Source organism: Sciurus carolinensis, chromosome 11 (genome assembly GCF_902686445.1).
Source record: "Sciurus carolinensis chromosome 11, mSciCar1.2, whole genome shotgun sequence".
NCBI classification, from domain to species: domain Eukaryota; kingdom Metazoa; phylum Chordata; class Mammalia; order Rodentia; family Sciuridae; genus Sciurus; species Sciurus carolinensis.
This window is the reverse complement of record NC_062223.1, coordinates 79,875,699-79,896,108: the sequence shown is the minus strand read 5'-3', so window position 1 is coordinate 79,896,108 and position 20,410 is coordinate 79,875,699. Positions and strand designations below refer to the sequence as shown.

General features: G+C 33.0%; 1 protein-coding gene across 1 annotated transcript in view; it reads left to right on the top strand.

The window, feature by feature from the left end:
• Rsf1 (remodeling and spacing factor 1) overlaps window positions 1–20,410 on the top strand; it is a 157,507-nt gene that overhangs the window by 80,818 nt on the left and 56,279 nt on the right. The window contains 3 exon segments of the mRNA XM_047519052.1: window positions 8,497–8,589; window positions 13,017–13,137; window positions 13,140–13,221. Coding sequence (XP_047375008.1) covers window positions 8,497–8,589; window positions 13,017–13,137; window positions 13,140–13,221 — 296 coding nt within the window.

The window sequence follows — 20,410 nt, the reverse complement described above, 5'->3', positions numbered from 1 at the left end:
AGAGGAGAGCTAGTAAGATATTTACTGGGATCACCCAATTGATGAATGAGACCTAAATTAGGTTTTGGTAGTAAGGATGGAAAGAAAGGGGTGAATGTGAGAACTGTTTGGAAAGAAGAATCAATAACTCTTGATGGAGAGTGAGGAAGAAAGAGATCTAGCAACTCAGCTCAACCAAGGGCATTCATCCTTGTGTAATGTCTTAAACTTGGTGACATAAATTGTCCAGTATTATCCAGAGCAAAACAGAACCTAAACATCTAGGTTGGTGACTTTTTACTTTCAAGGTGGAATTATCCTTCTAAAAATTAATCCAGTGAGTTGAAATTTATGGGATCTGCTAGGACCTTTAACTTCTTGCTTAGTTGAATAGGCTATGGCATTGTCATGCTTTACATTCTTTTTACTTGGCAAGTTATAAAGAAATTTCTCTGCCAGTGAAATCTCATGCTTCCACGAAACTCTTTCATTTACTTTGGTTAATGATTTTAGATATCATGAGCAGTGTCAAACATCTGCTTTCACAAATTCAGCACCTACATCTCTACTTTCCTACTGACCTGCCTCCTTTCCAAAGACAACCATACAAAGGCCTTCAAAAGTAATAGGAGCTGGGGGCAATGGTGCACGCCTGTAATTCCAGCAACTCGGAAGGCTGAGGCAGGAGGATCGCAAGTTCAAAGCCAGTCCCAGCAACTTAGTGAGTCCATAAGCAACTTAATGAGACCCTGTCTCAAAATAAAAAATAAAAAGGGATGGGGACATAGCTCAGTGAGTGGTAAAGCACCCCTGGGATAAATCCCCAGTTTAAAAAAAAAAAAAAAATGGGGGAAATCCTGGCGTGGTGGTGCTTGCTTTGTAGCAGAGCTACTCTGAAGGCCGACTGGGCCACTTGAGCCCATGAGTTTGAGGCCACTGTGGGCAACATAGTGGGATCCTATCTCAAAAAAAAGAAAAAGGAAGGAAAAAAAGTGATTTCCAAAAGTAATAGGAAAAGCAGTTTTAATACATTAGCTTTTTAAAGAAATCACAATTGATCTCCTTCAGCCTCAGAATAATTAATAAGTAAAGAAACAGGTGCTTTAAAGCAATAAAAGAAACAGGCTAACTCATTATTGCTGGTTTTCTTTGATTCTGTGATCTCCAATGTATGCTGAAACAATGATATAGAGAGTTTTCAAAGAAAAAAGAAATAGTATTGTACTATCATACTGAGTGTAATTATTGATTTTAAGAGGTACTGATTTCAAGAAATGTTAAAGAATAAAAATAGATATACTTCTTAAAATAAGTAGTTTTTTTCTGGGTTTCAATACTTGGAGAATAGTGACATTAAATAGAAAAAATAAAACTAATGTCATACTCTTCTGGGGTGTTTTTTAATCCCTCAAGAGAAAATAACCTCATTTATTTATCCCTCAACAAGAAAGGAAAGACAAAGGTCAAGCTCTGTTACTTGGTTCCTAGTAACAGATTTAGAAATACTTTGACAGTGAGCAAGTTCAGTAATAGATGACCTTGCTCTAAACAGTATTTTCCAAAGACCTGTTTTTTGATTGTTTGTTTGTATGTTTTCCTTCTCAGTACTGCGGTCTTTGTGCTTGCTAGGCAAGTGCTCTACCACTAAGCTGTTCCTTTGGAAGATTGCCGTGTATTGGCAAGTCATAAGGGCCATCTTTTGTCATTTGTTAATTTGGCCATACTTTAACAAGGATTTCTTTTCTTTCTTTCTTTTTTTTTTTTTCTTTTTTTTCTTTTTCTTTGTTTTGGTGGTTCAGGGTGTCAAACCCAGGCGTGTTCTTTGTCTGATCTATGTGCCCAGCTCTTTTTAAATTTTCATTTGAGACAGAGTTGGACTGTTTCTCAGACTGCCCTCAAACTTATGATTTTCCTGTCTTAACCTTAACAAGTAGGTGGGCTAACAGGTGGGAAATCATCATGTCTGCCTAGGTATTTCTTTTCTGCTGTATTTGTCCAAAGGAAATTAGGATTGATACTCTTATAATTTTTATTTGTCTTATTAATATGTTACTTTGTTTTTATTTTTAATTGAGATATAATTCATATAATACAATTCACCATTTTATAGTATACACTTCATTGTGTGTTTTTTTTTTTTTTTTTTTTTTTTTAATTTTTCTTTTTTTGTGGTGCTGGAGCTTGAACCCAGGGCCACTTTACCAATGAGCTATATCTTTGGTCCTTTTTATTTTTTATTTTGAGACAGGTTCTTGTTAAACTTCCCAGGATAGCTTTGAACTTGATCCTCTTACCTCAGCCTCCAGAGTAGCTTGGATCACAGATGTGCTCTACCATGCCCAGCTTCTTTGGTTTTCATGATTTTTACTGTGTTGTGCAACCATAACTACTATCTAATTCTAAAACATTTCCATCACCTGAGAAAGAAACTGGTACCTATTATCAGTCAGTTCCAATCACAATACCCTCAAACCCAAGTCTGCAGTAGCCACTAATCTACTTTCTGTCTCTGTGAATTTGTCTATTCTGAATATTTCTTAAAAATGGTATCATAAAATATGTAACCTTTTGTATGTGACTTTTACTTAGTGTAATGATTTCAAGATTTATGCATATTCTAGCACATATTATTATTGTATTCCTTTTTATTGCCAAATACCAATCCATTATTCAGATACCACTATTTTTTATTCATCCATCATCAGTGGATGGATGTTTGGGTCCCCTGCCCCTACTTTTTTGACTTTTTAGGAATAATACTACTAATAAATATTTGTGTGCAAGTTTTAGTGTGGACATGTATTTTCTTTATTTTTTATTCCTTTGCTTGCTGGCTTCCTTCCTACCTTCTTTTGGTATTGGGGTGCTCTACCACTGAGCTATACCCTCAACCCTTTTAAAATTTCTTTTCCCCTAGTAGTGTGTGCTCTATCACTAAATACATCTCCAACTATATTCATTTTTATTGGTTTGATTTGATGCAGTCTTGCTAAATTGCTAAACCTAACCTTGAACTTGGGATCGTCCTACTTCAGCCTTCTAAGTCTCTGGGATTATAGTTGTGCACTGCTGCACCCAGCACCCCCTTTAAATTTTATTTTGAGATGAGATCTCAATAAGTTGCCCTGGTTGGCTTTGAACTTGTGATCCTTCTGCCTCGGCCTCCTGAATAATAGGTGTGCCTCTACATTCAGCTAGACAAGTATTTTCATTTCTCTTTTGTGTATAACTAAAATTAGTAAAATTGCTGGGTCATATAGTAATTATGTATTTAACTTTTTAAGAAACTGCCAGACTTATTTTCCATAGTAGGTGTACTATTTTACATTCCCACTATCAATTTTTTAGGGTTCCAATTTCTATATAACTTTTATTTTAATAGTAGTGATATTAGCTAATATTTGGGAGCTAATGTACTTATGTACTGTGCTATTTTACATGCATTATCACTTAATTCACATCACAACCCAGATGCCACAGAGATAAATAACTCCCAAGTCACATAGATAGAAGATGGTAAAGCAAGGATTGAACACAGGTTTTTCTAGTACCACAACATAATGCTTAATTCTTTACATACAACGATGCATTTTCACATAGAATGTTTCTTAAAGAATAGCATTTGTTTGTGGTAACACAAGAATAACCACAATTTGTAAGTTCTTTGCAGGTGATGGTGCAGAATGAATACTGAATTTGTAATGATGAAACTACCTGACTCTACTAATTATTGGGTATATAAGTTTAGTGAAATTACTTCTTTGACCTCCTTTTTTTTTAAATGAAATTTTATGTGAATACCATCAGCATAGTACATAGCTTGTCAAATTGTTGGAATTCAACAAATTTTGTTTAAATATTAGTATTAAATTACCATAGAATCAGCAAAGCGTTTTTAGGGAACTTTTTCTTCTATGGCTGATATTCCTTTGGAAATGACAGAAACTTGGTCCAAATTATTTATGCTTGTGAATGTGGAAATGTTGGGTTATATTTTTCTTCATTTTCTACAGAACTCCTATATGACATCAGGTGGTCCATTTAATGTTTTATAATAACAGCATATTTAAATGCTTTCCCATAGGGAACCATGCAGTAATGCTTTAATTGTAGCTTGGAAATTTCCCATGGTTGATAGTGCTGCATAGGTAGACTTCAGGAACCTGCTTCTCCCTCTAAAGTTATTTTTATTCATTTTTTTCTTTTTCTTTTTGTGGTTTCAGGGATCAAACCCAGGGCCTTGAGCATGCTAGGCAAGTGCTCCACCACTGAGCTATATCCCCAATCCTATTTTTAATTTACATTTATAATTGAATTGGTTATGGCCTCTCAATTATATACTCAAAAGTACTGCTCCTTCATACCATACACTTGTAAACACACACTTGTAGGTATGTCAATGTTTTGAAAGAAGTTGCATAAAAATAGTGACTTAGAGTTGTTCCTCATTGTTTTAGCTAAGCAGATAAGCCAAGCCTCAAGTAAAATATCTTTTTCTAAAATATCATAAATATAAATGTTTTAGAAATTCATTGAAAAGAATTATTGTATTAATGATGCATACTTTTCTTGATTTTTGGCTGAGCTGAAAATGAGAATGCAGTATATGAGTAAATTTACTGAGTACTTAACTATATAGTATTTTAAAAACATCCTTTCTTGCCTGTAGTATGAAAAGCTTATTTTTTTGAAAAAAAACTTGCAAATGCAGCAGATATTCTACTTTCTGCTCTATACAACAATTAATTCAAACTGGAGCAACAACATAAATATGAGAGTTAAATCCATAAAATTCTTGATGAAAACAGATGGGAAGTCTTCATAACCTTGGATTTAGCATTGGATGCTTAGATATGACATCAAAATAGTAAAGAACAAAAGAAAAAATAGACCAATAAGACTTCATCCAAATTAAATACTTTTGTGCATCAGGGAACATTATGAAGAAAGTAAGAAGAAATAAAATGGGAGATATGTTGTAAATTGCATACCTAACAAATCTTATAACTGGTTAGAGTTAATATCCACACTAAAGAACTCCTAAAACTTAACAACAAAAAGACAGCCTAGTTCAAAAATGGGCAAAGGATTTAAATAGACATTTCTCCAAACAAAGATATACAAAGACCAGCAAACACATGAAAAGATGCCTAACATCAGTAGTCAGAAAAATACAGTTCTAAACCGCAATAAGATACACTTTATACCTAATAGGATAATTATTAAAAAAAACAAAAAAAAAAGGGATCGACAAGTTGTGGAGCAATTAGAATCCAACATCCTCTTGAGAATATGATTCACCTGCTATGGAAGGGAGTTTGGCAGTTCCTCAGAAAGCTAACCATAGATTTGTCATATGACCTGGAAGTTTCATTCCTAGGTATATAATCAAAAGCAAAGACCAGTACAGATACTTGTCTACCAATATTTAGTAAGCATTATTATTCATTATAGCCAAAAGTAGACAACCCAAGTATCCGCCAACAGATGAATGAATGCTGCATTAAATATAATTACATGAGTGGCCAGGGTTGTGGCTCAGTGGTAGAGCGCTTGCCTCAAATGTATGAGGCATTGGTTTGATTCTCAGCACCGCATACAAATAAATGAATCAAATAAAAATCTGTTAACAGCTAAAAAAATACTTAAAAATGTATATCTACACGAAATAGTATCTAAGTTAAAAAAGCCAGATGCAAAGAGACAGATATTGGTTAATTCCAGTTATATGAACCATCTAAAAATAGGTAAATTCATAGATATGGAAAGCAGATTAGAGGGTTAACAAGGTACTGTGAGATGAGAGGAGAATTTAATGGTCAAAGAGTTTCTGTTTGGATAATGAAAATATTTTGGAAATAAAAAGTGGTAGTGACCACAGGAAATTGTGAACGTAATTAATCATGACTAATATTTTGATTCTTAAACATGTTTATATATATATATATCTGAATCTGAAGTGTTGTAAAAAATATTTTCCTATGTTTTAAAGATTACTGACCTACTTCTTATCTCATTGCCTTCATCCCCTACTTTTGTTCTGATTGTTCCTTCCATTGATCTTCTTGAACTATTTTCAGCTTTGCCTTTATATAATGGAGATATGACATAGTGAATAAATGATAGGCATTTTCCTTATCTCTTTTACTAACAACAAAATCTCTGCTTTATAGATGAAGGAACTAAAATTCAAATAGGTGATAGACTCAATAAGATCACACTGCTGATAGGGAGAGCCAGGACTTGAATCTCTCTGTCTATGTGATTTTAAAGCCCTACATCCCTTCCTATTTATGCTTCCTCTAGATTACTGATCAAAGAAGATTATTTAATAAGAGGTACTCTGTAATTATACTCTTTCCATTTTAGGTATATTACTATGGTTAAGATAATTTATGAATATAAAATATATTTGAGATTTTATTTTTCTTGCTAGACTACGATCAGAGTTTTCTAGTACAAGTGTGCAACCTATCTTATTTCCGAAACATATTTATTACTCATAAAAGAAATCCCTATCCATTAGGAGCCATCCCCATTCATTCTTTCCCTTATTCCCTGGCAACTACTAATTCATTTTCTGCATCTGGATTTCTCTGACTGGATATTTCTTATACATAAAATCATGCAATATGTGACCTTTTGTTTTTAGTTTCTTTTATTAATATGTTTTCAAGGTTCATCTATGCTATAGTATATATCACTACTTCAACACTACCCGTCCCCCCCTTTAATTTTTTAATTTATTTCGTAGTGCTGGGAATCAAAACCTGGGACTTTTGCATACTAAGTAAGCTCTCTTCCACTGAGCCACATCCTTAGCCCTGTTTTATTCCTTTTTATGACTGCATAAAATTCCATTATACAGATATTCATTTTGTTATTCATTCAACTGTTTGTGTACATTTGACTTGTTTCCTTCTACCATTTGGCCAATACTGCACTTGCTTTTGTTTTTTCTTGTATAATACCTAGTGGTGAAATTGCTAAATGTTATGGTAACTCATTGCCAAAATTTGAGGAACTGCCTACCTTTTCTTCAAAGCAGCTGCTCTGTTTTACCTTTCCATTCACAATCTATGATTGTTTCAGATTGTTTCACATTCTCAACAGTATTTTTTAACTTTCTCATTGAGGCAATATGCCTATTCAGATCCTGATCTTTTAGCTTTTGATATACTCATTTTAGTGTCTAACCTGTATACTAGTCCTAAAAATTCCTTTTTCTCCATATGTCTTGGGGTTTTGTGGGTTTTTTTTTTTTTTTTTTTTTTCCTCTCCTTTATAAAATACAGTGCTGTCAATGGGAGGAAATATGGTGGTATTCTAGGTAATGGGAGTGACTTCCTGTGAGTCCTTGAAGACCCAATTCTATTGTATAGTTCTTATATCTACTTGAATTGTATTCTTTTTCTGTCCTACTACTGACCTCTTGTGATGTTTGTTTGTTAGTCCAGTTAGCAAAAATGACAATAGTGCAAAATAGGAAAAGGACCTCTGAGGAGAGGTCCATCCAGGTCTTATTCCTAGGTTGAGAAGGTTGTCTTAGCATTCCTTCTGGCCTGCTTGTTTTTCTCCTACCTGGCTGGTTGCCTGTGCTCCCCCTTCATTTTCCTCTTTGCTCCCTGAAATAAAAGGAATTAAATTAGTAGGCATTCTCCATAGTTTTCCATGCTCAATTAATATCCTCATTATTATCGTTCTCTTTTTATTGCTGAAAAAACTGGCTCAGAGGTCATAAACGTATGACTTTTGAGTAGAGTGGGTTGTTTTTTTTTAAATATCTTTTTTTCTCCAGTTTACTAGAGTGGATCTGGTTTTCCTGAAATGTTTGTGTAGGGAAAGGATCTGAGACTTTTAAGTTAAAGCATATTAATGGAGCCCTATCTTGGAATTTTGACTTAATCCATAACAAACAGGAAGACATTGAGATTTCATTCTCTTATATGACTGAATAAAACTCCATTGTGGCTAGGTGTGGAGGTGAGGTAGGAGAATTGCAAATTCAATATCAGCCTTGGCATCAGTGAGAACTTGACTCAAAAATATAAATAAAAAGGGCTGGTGGTAAAGCCCAGTGGTAAAGCACCCCCAAGTTCAATCCCCATTTGAGTTGAAGAGAGGTTTGATTAAATTTGTAGGTCCACTTTGGCACATTTTTAGCATACATCTGTTTAAGGCATAAAGGTGAACAAATTGTTGCCGTCTCCAAGAACTGAAGCCGTTTAGAGAGAGAGACTCAAATAATTATTCTGATGTGAAAAATATGCCCTAAATGAGCAGAGAATAGAACTCTAGAGTTTCTTACTTTTAATTCAGTTACCAGACAATAGTAAACATTCTTAATGGATTTAAGTAGGATCCTTTTTTGGGTAGAATTAGATTGGACTGGTGTTTGGTGTAAACTCCTTCCTTTATAAATATATATTAGCAAGAACACTTAACGTAATCAGAGAAAACTGCCAATGTCAATAAAATTTGCTCTTGTCTATTAAGATATTTATCTTTTTCTGACAGATATGCCAGGAGTTTAACAGCACCTGGGCATGGGAGATGGAGAAGAAGGGGTATCTTGAAATGAGTGTTGAATGTAAACTAGCACTCTTAAAGGTAATATATTTATTATTTGTTACAGTTATTTTGATTTAATTTAAAATTTCACTCCCAGTTAAGTGTAAAATGAAGAAAAATAAACATTTTTATTGTTAGATGAAGAGAACAATAGATTTTTTTTGCTTCTCTTTATTTTTCAGTGACAAAACAGGCTATTCTCTAAAATACTATTTTTTTAAAAATTGTCTTCAAAGCATATTGAAGTTTAATTTATTTCTGCTTGCAGGGAAAGTAATAGAATGGTCAAGCAATTGCCTTAAATTACTTTTTTCCACTGTTTTCAGCTTTCACATTCATTGCTATATGTTGTAAGTTGTGGATACTCTTACTGATTTACCAAAATAGTAATCCGATTCTGTTTTCCAGATGACTAAGGGCATGCCACTGGGTATTTAATAAAACCCTCACATAACCAAAAGTACTTGATTAAATTGAGTTATCTCAATGTAGATTTATTTTCAAATTTTTCTTTTTTTTTTTCCTGCCCACTTCATAATTAGTTGCAAAGTGTCAGCATAATATGGGAGGAATAATATTCTTTGTGAACAAATTAATGATGTTTTCACTACTTCTAAAATTTGTAATGTTTGGTAAGTAGGCTTCATGTTCAAAGGACCCCAAGATTTTATGATTTCTAAACTACAATGTCAGTGTACCTACATTTTTTTTTTTTCAGAGATAGACTATGGCTATGGAGTAGCTGTATTATTTTACTGTTATATGTTGATGACCTTTACAGCCGACATGAAAATCTGCAGGATGCATGTAATATGTTTCTGAGAAAACCAAATGTCATAGTAGACTCATATTTCAAAGTGTATTATCATGCAAGCTCATCTGTCCCTAGACCAGTTTGTGGTCCCAAAGGAATGTATAAGGTTTCTGATTGAAATGTCCAAATAAAACCTAGAACTTCTGGTTATAATTTTTTAAAATTTCAATTTCTGAAATAACTTTCTGTGCATTTCTACAGTGTGTATAATTGTTGGTAAAGAGACAGGTATATGATAAATATGAATACGTGAATGTAATATCAATAATACACATATAATTGTTGAGGATGTACTATGAATTTTTTTTGAAGATAAGGATGCTTGATCACGTAATGTTTAGAGAGCACTTGCCTAGCATTGTGGGTCTCTGGGTTCCATCCCCAACACTGCAGAAACAAATTACACACACACACATACCCAGTGAAAAAGTTTTAGGCTGCTGGGCTAGCTGGCACAAGCAAAAGCAGAGTTTGTGATAGGAATTTCATTTATTACCTGCCTAGGTAGAGTGATTCAGAGAAGAAATCTGACTTTGTTACCTAATCCTATATAAATATACAACAAAAAGTTAGTACTTCTGTTTTAAAAATGAGGATTTTTTAAATTGATAGTTCTCCAGAAACAACTATCAGTGAAAGATTACCTTCCCTGAAAACTTGCTTATATCTCAAGCTTCAAAAACAGTCCTTTCAAGAATAATGTTTGTTTAAAGCTGTAAGAAAGAAAGAATAATTGAAATTTTATACCATGACTCCTTAATAACCAGTGGGTCTAAAAAGAAATCAAAAAGAACTTAGGAAATACCTCAAGACAAATGAAAATTGAACATACCAAAATGTATGAAATCCAGCAAAAACAATACTAAGAAAGAAGTTCATAGTGATAAACACGTACATTAAAAAAACAAGAAAGACCTCAAACAGCTTAACTACATGTCAAGGAAAGGTCAAAAGAACACACTAAGCCCAAAGTAAGCAGAAGGAAGGAAATAACTAAGATTAGAACAGAAATAAATGAAATTGAAAACAGAAAGAGTATCAGTGAAAAAGAGTTGGTTTTTAGAAAAGATAACTTGACAAACTTTTAACTAGAGTAAGAAAAAAAAACCCCAAAATTTAACGGAACATTATAATTATATCACAAATAAAGGGATCACAAGAGACTACTAGGAACAATATATGCCAACATATAACCTAGAAAAAAATGACTAAATTTCTAGAAACATGCAAGATAACAATACTGATTTATGAAGAAATAGAAAATCTGAATATACCAATAAGATGTAGGCAGATTAAATCAGTAATCAAAATTCTCCCATCAAAGCAAGCCCAGGACCTGTTGACTTTGCAGAACAATTCTATCAGAAATTTTAAAAATAACTAATATTTTCAAAATCTTTCAAAAATTTGAAGAGAATGTTTCCATACTTATTTTATGAGGCTAACAGTTCCCTGATACCAAAACTGAACAAAGGCACTACAGGAAAGCAGATATGGACCAGTATTTCTGCAAGCATAGACGTAGAAGTCTTCAGTAAAATGCTAGCAAACTGAATTCAATAGGACAGTTAAAGGATCCATTCACCATGATGAAGTGGAATTTATTCTCAAATCTTGGTACATAAGTATCATTCAGCATATGGAAATTAGTAAATGTGGTATACCATCAACACATTGAGGATCAAAAAACATGATGTTACACGATTACATCAATAGGTGCAGAAAAGGCATTTGCCAAAATCGAACTTTGCTTTCATAGTACAGTTGTCAGCAAATTAGATATAGAAGGACTATGTCTTTACTCAGTAAAGACTGTTTATAATAAACCAGAGCCTACATCATAACTAACAGTGAAAAACTGAAAATATTTTTCTCTTAAGATCAAGTATAAGACTGTTCTTGTATTTCTGCTCAACAGAGTAGTAGGAGAACTAGCCAGGACACAGCTGGTCAAAAAAAAAAAAAAAAAAAACAAACATAAGACTGCAAGATTGGAATGGAAGTAGTAAAATTGTTACTTCTTTTAGCCTAAAACCCAAAAGATCCCACTGAAAAGTTACTAGAATTAGAACTAATAAATGAATTTAGTAAAGCAGTGTGGTACAAACTGATTATATAAAAATCAGTACTGTTTTTATACACTAAAAACTAATCACCCCCCCATACCCACACACACAATCAGGACAACAATCCCATTTATAACAACATAAAAAATTTTAAAGTAGGAACAAATCTTAACCAGTGAAGTAAAGTATCTATACTGAAAAATTATAAAACATTGGCAAAAGAAATTGAGACACAAATAAATGGGAAGACATCCATGTTCATAGGTCAGAAGAATTAAAATTGTTAAAGTATACACATTGTCCATAGTGATCTATAAATTCAGTGCAGTCCTAGACAATGATAAGCGTTGGCAAAAAATGTAAAAAAATTAAAAAAAAAAGGGGGGAACCCTTGTATACTGTTTTAATAATGTAAACTAGTGCAAACCTTAGGGAAAACAGTATGGAGGGTTCTCAAAAAATAAATTGCCAAATGATCAGCATTCCCACCAGTGGGTTATATTCAGTGGAAATAAAATCAGTTTTTGAAACACTTATGTGCACTCCCATGTTCACTGCAGCATTAATCATAATATGGAATGAACCTAAGTGTCAATTGACATATGAAATGGAGAGAGAAATATGGTATATATGTGTGAGTGCATGTATTATACATATATAAAATGGAAAATTCTTCAGGCTTAAATAAAAGAAGGAAATACTGTCATTCGAGATGACATGGATAAACCTGGAGCATATTGTGCTAAGTGAAATAAGCCAGCACAGGGTGTTCTTCCTTAATGTGAAATATAAAGAACACTCGATGTTATACTTAAATGTGGAATATAAAGAGTTGAACTTTCAGCAGCAGAGATAATAGTGGTTACTGTGACTTGTGGAGGTATTGGGCAAATAGGAGAGAGATTGGTCAAACTCATCAAATTCAGTTAGGTGAAAGTATTTAAAGAAGGTCAATTGTACAAGATAGTCTTGTTAATAACAATATATTACATACTTAAAAATTGCTGAGTAGATTTTAATTTTTCTTACCACAAAAAATAAGTATGTGAGGTAATAAAATATTTAGCTTGATTTAGATATTCTACATGGTTTACACATACCCAAAACATCATATTGTACATTGTGAATATATATAATTTTTTATTTGCCTAATTACTTAATAACTTAAACAATGACTGAAAATGATGAAAAAGAAAATTTTATACAGCAAGAGAATTCAGGAGTTTTTAGTGCAAATAGACTGATGGCTTTAGAAATATAACTTGATTTGTCTATCAGTGGTTGTTTTATTTGTTTGTTTATTTATTTATTTATACATGCATACATACTAGGGATTTAATCCAGGGGTACTTTACTTTGGTGGTTTCTTTACACCTATACAATGGTGTAAAATTAGAATGTTAACTTTAAACTTAATCTTTTAAGTTGATTGTTTTAAACACAAAAATTTGGGAAGAGGATAGTGAAAAATGGATATACTGTTCTGTCTACTCTGCTTCAATCAACTATGTGGTTATATTTTTTGTGATGGAGAAATATTATTATTAGAAAATATTTTAAGCCATGTTGTAACTATTTTTTTTCAGTATCTTTGCGAGTGTCAGTTTGATGACAATCTTAAATTCAAGAATATTATTAATGAGGAGGATGCTGATACTATGCGTCTCCAGCCAATTGGGCGAGACAAAGATGGCCTTATGTACTGGTACCGTTGGATCAAGATCATAATGTCAGAATGTACATAGAAGAACAAGATGATCAAGATGGCTCTTCATGGAAATGCATTGTCAGGTATCATTTATCGAATCTCTACATTATTTACTTTCATCTTCTCTCTATAGCATGTGATTTTTGAGCAAGGATGGATTTTTTTTTTTTTTTTTTTTTTTTTTTTTTTTTTTTTGGGTGCTGGGGATCGAACTCAGGGCCTTGTGCTTATAAGGCAAGCACTCTACTGACTGAGCTATCTCCCCAGCCCCAAGTATGGACTTTTTAATGGAATTTCCAGGGCCCTAACCTAGAACCCAAAACAGAATCCATACTTGGTACTTACTTAATTAGTTATTTGTCAAATAAATTTAAACATTTGACAGTTTAATCCAAAATCAGGACTTAAACCTTATAGTTCAAAAAGCCATAATCTGAATGATAATACGGTGTACAGTGGTATTTATAAAAGTTTCTATTCTTAGACAAAAACACCAGAAAAGTGATTTTGGTTCTTAATTATCTATCATGTTCCATTAGGCATTGCTTATTTATTGCTGTTTTGAGTTGCCCAATTCATCTTATCCCTGTATATTTTTCCAATTTTGCTGTGTATAATTATTTATTGGGTTCTGAAGAACATTGTGGTTTCTTGTCATAGTCCTTTCAAAATGTTTGATTTTTTTTATTTGTTTTAACAAAGATATTTAAACAACACTTAATACACAGCCTTGAAATATAACTTTTTTAAAAATCATGAGTGAAACTGGGACCTTTTCTTTAGAATCTTTGTCTTTAATTTTTCGTCTTTGCTACATTTTTAGAAATATCCCATTTATAGCCCATAGTATATTTTAATTTTGAAACATCAAGGATCCTATAAAGTAGGGAGAACTCATGAATATCTAACTGCTAGCTTAGGTAAAGCTCCTTTTGACATTAAATTCACATCAGTTTTTGCTCCTTTTTCATTTTTATCATATTTTTATTAGTGATTACTTAATTTTTAATATTTGTATAGGTCAAAAATCTCAACTTTCATTCTCTAAGAATAAATGTGAATTGAATGAATTCTTTGGGGATTGTTTTATATGCAAGTATAACTACATGATTCTCCTTGTAGTTAATTTTCCTAAATGAAGGTAAACAAAGTATTCCTGAAGTACAATTTATTACCATCTCTCCCAGTGAATGCAGACCTTACTGGAGTTCTGTTCTTGAGGTTTTACTAGGCCTGTCTACAGTTTCTCATATCCAACTTCTATAATTATTTAAAAAGTATTGTCTTACTCTGTTGATCAAGAAAATAGGGCAGAGAAAAAGAATAATAATTACTCTTATTTAGTCATACATGCTTAAAACAACTAATGTTTAAGTAGATTATACCCTAATGCATGATGTGAATGAAATATTTGCGTTAACACTGACTATGAGTTCCTCCATTTACTGTCTATAGGCACTTCATTTCTCTGAGAGCTGCTTTCTTGTGTTTTAAACAAAGATGATAATACTTCCCTAAAAGTTGTTGTGAAGAATATATAAAAATGATGCTAAGACCATAAAACATGCTCTGTAAATATTTGCTCTTTTCTTCCAGTTTTTTAAAGTATTGGCTATTCTTTATCTTTAGTTGTAGATGGACAGCATGCCTTTTATGTGGTGCTAAGGATTGAACCCAGTGCCTTTACAAGTGCTAGGCAAGTGTGCTGCCTCTGAGCTACAGCCCCATCCCCCAGTATTGACTTTTCTTAACATTTGTAACCCCAAAGATTCAAACTTAGTTTCTTCATTGAAGAAAGGTCCAAATTTTATTGATGCTACTTTACCTCTTACCCTTGAATGTTTCCCCAGACTTAATTCCTATGCTTCTGCATTCTTTTTTTTTTTTGTTCTTAATTTAATTAAAGTTTTTTTGTCTGTTTTTTTGTACATTGAACCCAGAGACATTCTAGCACTGAACTACATCCCAGCCCTTTTTTTTTTTTTTTCATACCGGGGTTTGAACTTGGGGGGCACTGGGCCACTGAGCCACATCCCCAGCCCTTTTTTGTATTTTATTTAGAGACAGAGTCTCACTGAATGCTTTGCTTTTGCTGAGGCTGGCTTTGAACTCAAGATACCTCCAGCCCTTTTAAAAAAAAAGTTTGGAAACAGGTTCTCATTAAGTTGCTAATGTTGGCAACTTGAATCCTCCTGCCTTATCCTCCTGAGTAACTGGGATTGTAGTCATGGTGCCACCATTCCTGACCACTTCTGCAATTTTGTTGTTTTTAAAATCCTCTTTCCATGTGTAAATATGTATTTATGGTAATCATAAAATGGTGTATATATGTGGGAATTGTTTAGAAGCATATGTTCACACAGAATGCCTGAACATTGTTTTCTTATGTTCAGAACCACAGAAGAACCAATTCTTCAGTGAACTGATGCCAGATTATTTTTAGCCATCTTGAAGACCTCTATAAATAAGTTATTCCTATCTGCATATGTTCCTGGGAACCTTGCCCAAATAATATAGATATATTTGGGGCCATTCAGAAACCATTGGGTTTGTCAATTCTGATTTTGAATAATAAATCTCATTTTGGAACACCTGATTGACACACTGATATTCCTTATTTCTCTAAATTTTATAGATTTATATTGCATACCAACTCATATAATAGGAAATGTGCCAATAACCAATTAGGGATTTAGTAATAAATGATACAGCTCTGGCATCTCTGGCTGGGTTTTAGTTACTTGTGAAATCCCTTATGTTATGAAGAATAGCCTTTAATTGTATATAGTATGTGTATTTTCTGGAGAAGTACAGTAGATTTCCTCAGATTTTCAGCTCTCATATATAAATGAGGTGTTTTGTGGCATGGCATTTCAGATAGCTTTAACTTACCACTGTTATATCACTGTTGAGTGAGACTACTATTGACATGTCTTCTCCACGTAAGTTCATTTTGTGAAGGATAAATGTGAAAATCATAGTGTTCTTTTTGCTTCCTCCCAAACTCACTGTGGGTCTAGCTTAGTGATAGGGTGCTTGCCTAGAATGCTTGAGACCCTGTATTTGATTCCCCAGCACCACCAGCGGGGAGGCAGAGGGAAGATATCGCTTGTCATGCATATGTATTTGGTACTCAAAATAATGTGAAGTATCATCCCACTTGATTCAGATGAGATCACACCTAGAATGTAGTATTTAGTAATGTAGTGGAGCAAGTCCCTCAAAGGAAAAATCCAAAAAGATTTTTGAATGAAATGAAAATGCTTGATATAGCACAAATTTAGGCATACATAACTCTCTTCACATATTTAAAGGATTCATTTGTGGAATACTTTCTCAAGGGCTTAGCCATGATCAGTGGATATATATTAAGGAGATGTAGAAACTGTGTTTGATAAGAGCAAAAACATTTACTTTTCTTACATTGCAGAGACATAATTGTCTCAAGACTGTGATAAATGCTGTCAAAAGCATTCTCTAATTAAACCTGGAGGTGTATGTGAAGTAGAGTTTTAAAGAGGGATTAATCTTTTTTAACAAGAAACTCTGTAAGAAGCACAGATGATAAGGAAGAATATGTAAAGCAAATGGAATTATGGCTTTTTCGCTTCATCAGCTGTATTTAGATATTTTTCTTAAATAGCAAATTGTATTTTTTACTAGCAAAATGAAAATTCTACTTCTTTTCCTTAAAGCAATTTCTTAAAAATAATACTGTTAACTTTCTTAGAGATCAGCTGTTGTTAGAAATCTGCTTCCAACTGGTTTTTAATAGACAACAAAAATTATCACTAGTCTTCAGAATTCTAGTTTTTTAAAGCCAGTAAGTAAGCCTTTTTAAATGATAGACAAATTTATAAAAATAATTGAGCACTGCAAATTAAAATCAAAGGGAGTATTTTTTCTAAAAATGAAAATCTGCCAAATTTTACATATTCGATTTTCCACTAGAACTATGTCAGCATCACCAGTTTTATATCTTATGTAAATAACAATTTCCATTTTGCTTGTTGCAAAATTATTAATGTAGTATATGAGATAGATTGGAAGCAATTAATTCATGTATGTAGAATTTTATTTAAATTGGTAAAAGATGTGAGATTTACAATAGAATAAAAGTAAAAGTTGTTAAATTTATTGAACCATATGAAATTATCAACATTTTGAACTTTTTGATCTGTAGAAATGGCAGTTTTGTATCGTTTAATCAGGTTTTTTTTTTTTTTTTTTTTGGGTGCTGGGGATCGAACCCAGGGCCTTGTGCTTGCAAGGCAAGCACTCTACCAACTGAGCTATCTCCCTAGCCCTTAATCAGGTATTAATAACAAGTTTTAATAACAAAATATTTAATCTCCAGCCAATGTCTTACTTGTTCCAAATAATATCAAAACAGAATTGCTACAGAAGAAAAGTATTTGTTATAGTTAGTTCACCTCCAATTAGGCCCCCATGAAAGAGGATAAAGGTATTTTTACATCAAATAATATATATTATAAATGATATTATTCAACTTAATAGTAAAGAGAATTTATATATGAATGAAAAAGGTCAGCAAAGAATACCCCCAAAAGTAATGTGAATATGACAAAAATATGACAACATTTGGTTATTAATGATGAGAGAATTTTAACAAAAAGAGGTCTTCATTAGAGAAGACTTTATAAGGTGTTTCTTTACGATCAGAGGGGCACTATTGAAAGTGGTTAGGTACCAAGTCTACTAAGGGAGATGAAGTTAAAGGCAGACTGCTGAGCAAATTCTTCATGAAGAATATATTTGTGGACTGGGGTTGTGGCTCAGTGGTAGAGTGCTTGCCTAGCATGTGTGAGGCAGTGGGTTCGAGTCTTGTCACAACATACAAATAAAAAATAAAAAGGTTCATCGACAACTAATAAAAATATTTTTAAAAATGTTTGTTTACTAATATTCATATTAAAAACTATCCAGCATCAATATTTGTGAGTGATTTCCATTGAAAATCACCAGGAGGTTCTGCCTCTATAATGTCTAGAATAAAAATGACACCACCAAATGTTAACAAGGATTCAGAGCAACTGGAACTCTTATACCTTGATAGGTAGTAGAAATTAAAATGGTACAAACATTACAAGTTTGATAATTTCTTCAAATGTTAATGCACTGTTATCCTGTAACCCATCAATTTCACTCCTGTGCATTTATATTAGACAGATGAAAGCAAATTTTCAAAAACGTTGTGTAAGAGTGTTCATAGCATCTTTATCCTTAGCAGTACTCATGGATTACTACTAAGCTATAAAAAGGAATGACCTCATACTATATTGATTTGCCTCAAAATCTCATGTTTGAAAGAAGCCAAAAAGTATATACTGTTTGATTACATTCATTTTAAGCTTTGGAATTAATAAAGCTAATAACATGGTTATAAGAATCAAAACTCTGATCTCTCCTCTCTTTGGTAGGGGAATGGGATTCAGTAGGAACTAAATTTTAAAGATTTGTGATGATAAAGCAACTGCTGATAAGAAAGCAATGGAGAAGTTCATTAATGAGTTTGCCAGGGTCATCAATGTTGAAAATCTGAACCCAGAACAAGTGTGTAATTCTGACAAAACTTATTACTCTTTTGGCTTAATTGACTCAGAAAGACACTGATAAAGGTGATGAGTTGGCCCTACAGGAATTCAAAATGCCAAGGAAAGAACATCTGCTTGAATGTGCTAATGAAGCAGGCTTAAGGAGTGTAAACTTGTGATGGGAAAAAGCTTGTGTACCCCTGTTTTATAGGAATGAATTTTTTACCAGCTCATTAATATGCTTACAAGAAGGCATAGATCACCAGGGACATCTTTTCTGATTGTTTTCACAAACATTTTTTATCATCCTCTAGACTGGATGATAATTGCAAGATTTTGTTATTCCTTGACAATTGTTCTGCTTTTCCTCCAAATAATGATCTTTTCAAAAATAATGTTTATGCCATGTACTTTCCCCAAAATGGGCACTTATTAATTCAGCCATGTGATGAAGATATCCTTAGATCAATGAAGAACACATTTTAAAAACACATTCTTAAACAGCATGCTAGCAAAGTAAGCAGAAGTGTAGATGTGAAAAGTTTTTAAAAAGGGGTTTATTTTTCCAGTGCCTCACATGATGTTGCCAATGCTTAAAACACAGTGACTAATGATGTGGTTGTGCCTCCTGGTGTGACCTCTGTCTTGCAGCTGTGTTCATGGATTTCGATGAATAAAGTTAGGACTTTGAAGCATTCTGCATGTCAACTAAGAAATAAATGATTTTTGCAAAAAATATATATAACTTTAGAGTCTGATAGTAAGCCGGTTATAAAATTGATAGAGACTCCAGTTGTCCAGTCATTGACTATTGGTGAAATAGCCAAAATGGTTATGAATCAAGGTAATCCTGACATACTTAACAAGGAAGGTGATGCTGTTAATTCTGCAGACCTCATTCCTGTAGATGACAGCATCAAAATATGTGATGGTCTTATGGATTAATAACAAAATAAGAAATCATGTTAGTTTATAAAATCAAAGACTTCTAAAACAAAAACTGTTGTTCATGATGACTATGACTCTGGAGGAAACATTTTCAAAAGCCATCCAGCAGAATGTTCCTTCATCCCCAAAAGATTCTCTTCTCGGTCCCTTTCCTGCTTCTGATATGCTTTCTCCTCACATTAGAAAACACAAAACCATGCACATTAACATTTTAATCAAATCATTATTATAGGTGGAGATTAAAACCTCCTATTGTTTGTTGTTTTGTGAAATGGCATAGGCTATTGTGCTGCTTAGTAACCCTGAATACATCATTTTTTTTTACTTCATGAATGGTATGCTCTTTCTCTGTGTGTGTACATACACATATATATATTTTTTTATTATTATTATTATTATTATTATTATTATTATTATTCTTTTAATACTGGGGATTGATCCCAAGGATGCTTTACTACTGAGCCACATCCCCACCCCTATTTATTTTTTATCTTGAAACAGGGTCTCTCTCACTAAAGTTGCTTAGGGTCTAACTAAATTGCTGAAGCTGGCCTCAAATTTGTAATCCTCCTGCCTCAGCCTTCTTGAGTTGCTGGGATTACAGGTGTATGCCACCATACCTGGCAATATTTTGTACTCTTAAGTAATTGTAACTAAATAAATACAATAAAATAATTGTTTTTTGGTAGCATATAAACTCGAGACAGGAAAGATGATTATGCCAAATATCTTAAAATTTGTCCACATGGAAGCTGAGATAGTGACACCT